Genomic DNA, 8,018 nt, shown 5'->3' with positions numbered 1-8,018 from the left:
TTTATTATGATACTTATGAACATACTTTCACTCATTTACAACATCCAAAATATGCTAAAAAATGTAATTTGAGTAAAAGTGAATATTCTCACCCATGGGCCAAATGATATTTTTAAATCGCTCTAAATTATCAGAATTAAGTCACAATAAGCTAATTTTCGTGTCACGACACTAAAAAATATACTTACATTTATTTACAAACTGCAAAACATGGGAAAAAATATGTATATTCAGTGAAAGTAAATATTCTCGTCCATGGGCCAATATGTTTTTCACCCATGGGCGAGATTTTTAAAAATCGCTGTCAGTTAGCGGAGTCAAGTCAAATCGAGCTGAAATTTGAGTCATGATACTTATTAATATTTTTTCATTCATTTACAACCTCCAAAACATTTATTCTGGACGAAATTAAACACTCTCGCCCATGGGCCTGTCTATGGGTCGCTGTTCGCCCATGGGCGTGCCCATGGGCGAACGACTTTAAATTTTCAGTTTTCGAAAAAAATTTTTTTTCAATTTTTCATCCTTAGCACATATTCATAATAGCTGCATGTTTGTTTTTGCCAAATCTCTTGTGAGAGAGTGGCCACAGTGCGGAGAGTTTCTGGACTATTGTGAGTCCAGAATTAAATTGTGACGTGTTATTATTATTATTATTAGTTGGCTCACAACGCGACGGAACTGTGTCCTGGATGGAAGACGCGAAGAAATGGGGGTTTCCCTTGAAGATCTTGATTCCCGACGTTCAGTTTAAGCTATTTGTAGACCACAGCATCCACGGCCCTCTTCGAACAAGTCTAGAGAAGACAATTTATCACAGCACCTGTTGCGCGTCATTCGTTTACATCAGCACTAACATTGATATTCTTTACGATTTATATTTCAGTGAATTAAATATATCATGTACCTCGATAAGTTTACCTGAGAATATTTCGCTCATGAATATGACGACGTGCATGCGTGTGTTTGTGACAAACCAATGTGACGCCTCCGTCCTCCCTTCTCCTCTACCTACGACTTATGAGGACTGTTACCAGTGTGCGAAATAGCCACTGGCCAACTAGCCCGTCGCTAGTAAAAATCCAGTCCGGTCAGTAAATCTCCACTGTCACTGGCCCGACTGGTGATTGCAATGTTCATATGGTTATTTTGCAAATATATCACTCTTTTCTACTTGCTATTGAATTTTGTTGTGGGCGAGTAACTTGCAAATATTGGAAAATGTTTTTGCGCGCAGCTTGTTACAGAGTGTAGTTTGGTTGCTCCATTGTCAGGTTGCAGGCATCGTTGCTCATGTGGCTCTCCACCCACAGTCTACATCATTGATCTGTTGCATCTGGCTCAGGCTAATGTCAATACTATATAACGCATGTGGGTATAGCTGGGACATTTGTCGGGCGCCTGCCCCGGGGAATGTAATGCATGTGCTAGTCTGTTCGTGAGTGCAGTTTCCGATGTATTATACGTGGTTGAAACACCAGCACAATAGCAAGCCGTCCATGACGTCTGCTTTGACGCATGTGACACATCACCGCCCTCTCCATTCCAGACCAAACTGTGTCTATTGAAAGCGACTGGAGTGGGGCAGGGGGCGAACTAGGTATGAACAAGCGTGGGTCAAATGTCATCGCTATGACCAAGGGCGCTTGCCAGTGTCACATCTTTGACAACTGGTCAACACGTGGAATGTATTACCAACAATACTTGATGGCCGAACCAACGAATCCAACGGACCTCATCAATATCAGTCGTGTTCTTTGAAAAAAAATACATGCACCTAAAGATTATGTTTAGCACAGGCTCCGATATCTTTCCTGTCTTAATACGGGTAATCTCTTTGGAAGGAAGGAAGGAATCCATGAACGAACGAACAACGAATGAATGAATGAATGCCTAATCGAGCCTATTCCAAATAATGGTCTAGAAGTGATCTTGTAGATAATAGTATCTAACGAATGAGCAAAACAAGATACAGACTAAAGAATATTCACTCATACCATATTATCTGATGTTACCTTTTTAAATGTGTAGAATTTTTTAAATGTTATTTGTCTTAACATCCAAACAGGCCACAGGCCAAATAAAGTGATAAATGATCCTTTCATATTTCCGAAAGGGCGTCGAACGGTGGTACAGATGAATCACCGTAATCATTCATAGTGACCATCATATTTTATTCTGAAAAGGAAAGAAATCAGAGAAATTGCATGAACTGGAAGAGTATGAACAAAAGGTAATATTTTCAATATTCATGTAATTTGTGAAATGTATAACTTTACACTGACAGGCTGAAAATAATAACTTTGATAACGAATTACAAATGTTATACAAATGTTTAGGAAAAGGAAATACATCCCAAAACATTTGAAAAAATAACACAAAGTCATAGATGATTTTTTCGTGAAATGATATAGTCGACACTGGCATGGCATTGTAAATATTCATGAGAGACAGAACACATCAATCATGTAAGAAAGAATACACACGATCATTAATTTAATTGTAAGATTAAGGGTTCGATCATGAGATATACATGTGTCCGTGATGTGATAGGGGTGGTGGGGTAGCCTAGTGCTTAAAGCTTTCGCTCGTCACGCGGAAGACCCAGGTTCCATTCCCCACGTGGTTAAAATGAGTGAAGTCCATTTCCAACATTTGCTGGAATGTTGCTAAAAGCGGCGTAAAACCTAATTCACTCATGATGTGATCTTTTTTATTGAAGGAATCAGAAGGATGTGACGGGTGTGAGTGAGACTCCAAAACATCGATCTGATATGATACAGTCACACCAAGTAAGAGGTACAGGTTTGAAAGTCAGATATAGTCAAACATTTCCCCAGTCTGTGTCAAGTCTTTTGTGTCATTTGGTATCGCCTTGTAGAGAAGCGACTGACAGAGGTGTACAGTAAATTTACTGTCAAGAAAATGATGTAAATGTAATTTGAAGATGAATACCATTTCGTTTTGATTTTCCCAAAACATACTGTACACCGAAAACAGCTTATTATACCTTATTTTTGGAAGAAACTATGTTGAAATTTTTATCATTATTAGCAAATCCCTACAAAGATAGTATTATTAAATTACTTACATTCATTATGTTATGTAAGTACCAAAATGATTTAATACGGGCACCTTTTGTAAATGTAAAAATTATTGTATATATTGATATACCATATTCTATCCTGCATACACAAATGACGACAAGGGGCATATAGTCTAAGTCTTTTCTGAATAAAGAGTGGAATCGGCAGTATATACAGATGATGTCTTTGAATGAACAGGTGCCGCGCATGAATGGTTAATAGTGAGTGAATTCGGGTTCACAACGCTGTAGCAGTATTACAGTAATACCATGGCGGAGGAAACAGGGATTTGGTCTCTCGTTATTTACCCATGGGGACAATCGAACCATCAACCATCGGCGTGGAGAAGCGAACGCTTTCACCACAAGGCAACCCCATGAATGTTATGCAGACAGTTTTAAGCATTGTTTGTTCGATTCCTTGGTCCTTGCCACAGTGCTAACCCCGATCCAAGGAAAAATCAAGATAGCTCCTGGATGCAAGCTGGAGCTACGGAACGGTAATACGTCTGATAACTATAGCAGAAAGCCCGTGCATCCAAAACTTTCAGTTTTAGCCTGAAACAAATACAGATGTATACTTTCTGTAACCTGTCAGTTTATTTCACTGAAAAACGCTTATATGTAGTTGCTGACTGTCTGTATTGATAGAATGGAATAGAATGTTCAGCACAAGTGTGGATTGTTTTTGTTTTGTTTGTTTGTTGTTTGCTTGTTTGTTGTTTGCTTGTTTGTTTGTTTGAGCATCAGTTCTCACGTCATGGACTAATCACTAGCACTGCACTGTTTCATTTTTTTTCATTGTGTAACGCGTATTTAAACCTAGCAGTAGAAAACCTCCCAATTAAACAAGTCAGTCTACACAGAAAACTCCAAACAAGTTTGCAATTTACATGAACTTTTAAACCCATAATGGCATATTCAGATGTATTGTTTAAATCAGGTCTGTTAAGAATCTCAATAACTGGATCAATTTCAAAACGAATTTGAGTAAAATGCTGGTCAAAAGAAATTACATATTTGAAAACCTCCCAAAATATCAAACGCTACCAAAACTTTACTCGGCTGAGAACAGTTCCGGAAAGTCTGCAAGCTGAATGACCAACACTCAACTATCATCAAATAAAATTTACCTTACACTAGAAATATCGAATCTTGTTTGTTTTATGTGTAGCTCCCGTCTAAAATGAGCGTATACTTTCTTTGCCCGTCAGACTATCCCGCAGGATCGTTATTTGCTGAAATATATATAGTAATATTTAGAACTCACGAATGTGATAAACGTTTATGACATCCTGGATCAGACACGTTTAATATCAGGTTTCGAATAATCCGAAATACTGGTATTGCCACATGCTATTTCACATACAGTGTACTAATATTAGTTGTTGCAGGTAGTGTGTTGGCTGGATCATTAACAGGTAGTTCTAGGTCCATTCCCCATACTTAAACCAAATACAAGAATCCTGACTTCCTCCGAAATGTTCAGCATCAAGTCCGGATGTTGGGAAGTTTCTAACGGTGAGAATTCCTGCGTAGATCTGTTTGTAAAGCCCACAACTATAGCAGGATCGTGGTTACGTATATGGGCAATGACGTCAGAAATTACAGAAGAGCCTCAGCTATTGGCTGATGAATTTACTGACAGCCTCGTTTTGAGTCGGACTCCAAGATGGGGATGCAAAGAGTGTTGGAAACTACACAGAAGCTCACGATGGCGCGAGTGGGAAAATTTGACAGATATTTTGATTCTCCACCCGGATTTCCCCTCACAGAAGCTGTATATAAGATGGCAAAGATGGCACCATTCTCAAACCTGAACAGCAGTGAAGGCTACAGCTCATTTGACTCCATCAACAACGATATTCGAAGCAATGTCTGTTTCCAAGACCGGTAAGTTTGTATTGATATTATGAAATATTATATGTTCGTTCAGCTTGAGCGCTGGCTGGTGGCATGTTGATGTATCTAACAGCTGTGAAGCAGAGGATGTAGACAAATCAATAATTATATACCAACAACACAATCTATTCCATGTCATTAAGTATTGCTGTGTTTATCAAAAATACGTATAAAGTAAACTCCAATTGTTGTGTGAGGTATCTCTCTCATGACAAGGATGTTTGATCATTTATTAACGGTAACTATGCACTCCTGTATTTAATTGTGTACTATTTATATCGTATGACAAAACCGTTCATACACATTACACTAAATTGTTATACATGTTTCATTTCCAAGAAAAGTCGACATCTGTCATACACAGTCAACCTACGTAACTTTATCTTAAGACTGAGGCGGGCCAATGTGTCATTTGAACCCAAACCTCTGTTGGGCCGACAAATCGCGCCTATGCATTGCAGTTCACGTTGCAATCCTATTAACAGCTGTTTGAAATGTCATGCACACGTTTTTACTTGGGCGCGGATTTTGACAGAAGAGTTCCTCCGTACTGTTTACCTTATGAAGAAATGCTCTTATTGATAAGCCGAGTACATGGATGGAAACGTTAACCATCTGAGGAAGGGGCAAGAAGTAGCGTCGTGTTGTCCCATTATCAATATCATGTTGATATTATCAGAGAGATAACAGTCCTCACGAAATGCAGTAGCGATGAATTCAGGAACCCATATCTCACAGGAAATTCATTATTTCGCATTGGCAATATGCATGAACATATTTAAGGTGTCCAGTTGATATTGCATTTGATACGAGTTATCTTCAATGTTAGGCTTATGAGAGTGGGGTGGTCTAGTGGTAAAAGCGTTCGCTCGTTACGCCAAAGACCTGGGCTCGATTCCCAACGTGTACATGCTGCGTGTGAAGGCAATTTTCTGGTGTACCCCGTGGTGTTATTGCCGGAATATTGCTAAACGCGACGCAAAACCATACTCACTCGCACTATTTCAGGGAAAGTGATATTACTTCTTGAGGACATTTGATGTTTAATGTCACCTCCGAATTGTCCATGTGTACGTCGATTGTAAACAGACCACCGCCATATAGCAGGAATATTGCTTGGTGTAGCGTAAAACATAACCCACTCACGGTTTCAACTGAAAAAAACTCCCCTTTTTCAGGAATCTGCGTACTCGTCTTTGCCTCCGTCATAGACAACATCGTGGGAAACACCGTGCCTGGAATCTGGTCAACACCTTGTGGTCCCCCAGCTCCTATTATTTCATGGGGAGGTATTTTCGATGATCCATCACCTGGACCGTCCAACAACGACCTATCGGCTGAGTTGTACACCAGAACCAAGGAATCTCATCAACACGCCATCGCACTTCGTGAAGCAGCTGTAAGTACATCTGTGTATCTTTCTTTATGTGTTAGATGTATTTACATTTTGATGTGTCCATAGGTGTTGAGGGATGATATCCCATCTGTTGTGTCGTGAATCTGTCCGTCTTTCAAACAAGGGAATATGTGTGCATCAACACTTCTTGTCTCTGCATAGCGCCATGAAGTCTCCTGAGATGAGATTTTAGATGTCACAAGATTTATATCTTTGTGAAATGCCCGTCGGATGTATGCGTTTACATTATCGTACATTATTGTAGCAGCGGAGCACAACAAAATTTGCTACGAAGACCAGTGTAAAAATACAGAACCGCATTCGATGCCTTGAGTTTCAGTTGTCGTGGTTCCGTGCACATCATAATCATATTTGCCGTGGCCTACCCTACTTGTACGTTCTATACTCGTCACCCTTTGAAGGTAATGGACTGTTCGATCCGTGCATATTCATCAGGGTCAACAGTTACGTTGTGTCGTTGTGAGTTTACCAGCAGCATTGCGCCGAAACCCGTGGGCGGCAGTCTGCTTAAAAGGGAAGGTATTCCGTTTTGATAAATTTCTTTGCTCTCAACTCAGACTATCCATCGACTGGACTCAAGCGTGACCCTTGCCCTTATATTGGAAGGATCTACCCACGTCAACTTTCCCTCTCCTGATGACGTCATATTTTGGACGGACAAAAACTCAGTAAGTCAATAAGCTTTAAACTGACTGGCCTGTGTATGAACATTTTCACCCAAAGTTCACCGAGAGACCATTTCTTGCGTCTCCTGCTGGGATATTTCTGGAATATTGCTTAAAATCATATTCATTCACTCACTCTTTGCATGCTTATAATATATCTACTTTTATTACACCTTTCGCGACCAATGAACATACTTAAAAGTAATGTTATGTTTCAATTTACAGACGACGACCACCCTGAAGAAAGACTACGAGAACCTCTCCATCGCTTACGTGTTCCTCGAGGCTGTCCAAGCTGACGATATCAGCGATTTCAACAACACCCTCAAATCTACCCTCGAACATGCAATGGAGAAAATACTGGCGATGCTTTGCACAATAGAGAGCTTCCTGAGCAACCACGATCAAAGCATCGGAAGTTACGTCACACGTCAGATGATGCCGAGTTCACTTCGCGAGATCACGTCCGATAGTAGCAAACGCCAACGAGACTACATCATTGCCAAAGATGTCGTACATCTGCTAACTAGAGTGAAAGAAAGTCACGCAATGCTGAAGACGGGTTATCAGTGAATATGGACGAGTTATCAGTGAACATGGACGGGTTGTTAGTGAAGATATCTATTTTATATATATTTTACAGCATAGTTTTTCATTGAGAATTTATTATTTTTGGGCTAGTTGTGAATACTTTTTATCAATATTTACATTTTTCTTTAAAGTATGTGTGATATGTGTGAGTGTTGTACAACCGACTGAGGAAGAAGAGTTGGAAAATGTGCTGTTCGGAAAGAATACGTGATAATATGAATGTCTGGAATACGTGATACCTCACAAAGGCCTAAAGGTTTATGAGACCACCGTAACGTTATAATACATTTCGGATCCGGATCCGATCCGATCCGAAAGTTGTACATCTATTCTTCCGTGAGAGAATCTCTTTACACTC

The 8,018-nt window shown here is 39.8% G+C and overlaps 1 protein-coding gene across 1 annotated transcript; it reads left to right on the top strand.

Annotated features, from left to right (window-relative positions):
* Positions 1-4,959: 4,959 nt before the first annotated feature.
* On the top strand, positions 4,960-7,642 carry LOC137265208 (uncharacterized). Its single transcript, XM_067800552.1, has 4 exons — positions 4,960-4,978; positions 6,166-6,386; positions 6,962-7,072; positions 7,295-7,642. Exons 1-4 carry the CDS (start codon positions 4,960-4,962, stop codon positions 7,640-7,642), a joined length of 699 nt encoding a protein of 232 aa, XP_067656653.1.
* The last annotated feature ends 376 nt before the right edge of the window (positions 7,643-8,018 follow it).

The sequence above is a fragment of the Haliotis asinina genome, chromosome 15, assembly GCF_037392515.1.
Source record: "Haliotis asinina isolate JCU_RB_2024 chromosome 15, JCU_Hal_asi_v2, whole genome shotgun sequence".
In the NCBI taxonomy this organism is placed as follows: domain Eukaryota; kingdom Metazoa; phylum Mollusca; class Gastropoda; order Lepetellida; family Haliotidae; genus Haliotis; species Haliotis asinina.
The sequence above is the reverse complement of the archived record's forward strand: the minus strand, read 5'-3'. Positions and strand labels throughout refer to the sequence as shown.

Coding starts and splice junctions, on each gene's coding strand:
- LOC137265208 (XM_067800552.1), top strand. Junction 6,387..6,961: donor TCGCACTTCGTGAAGCAGCT/GTAAGTACATCT, acceptor CTCTCAACTCAG/ACTATCCATCGACTGGACTC. Junction 7,073..7,294: donor TTTGGACGGACAAAAACTCA/GTAAGTCAATAA, acceptor TTCAATTTACAG/ACGACGACCACCCTGAAGAA.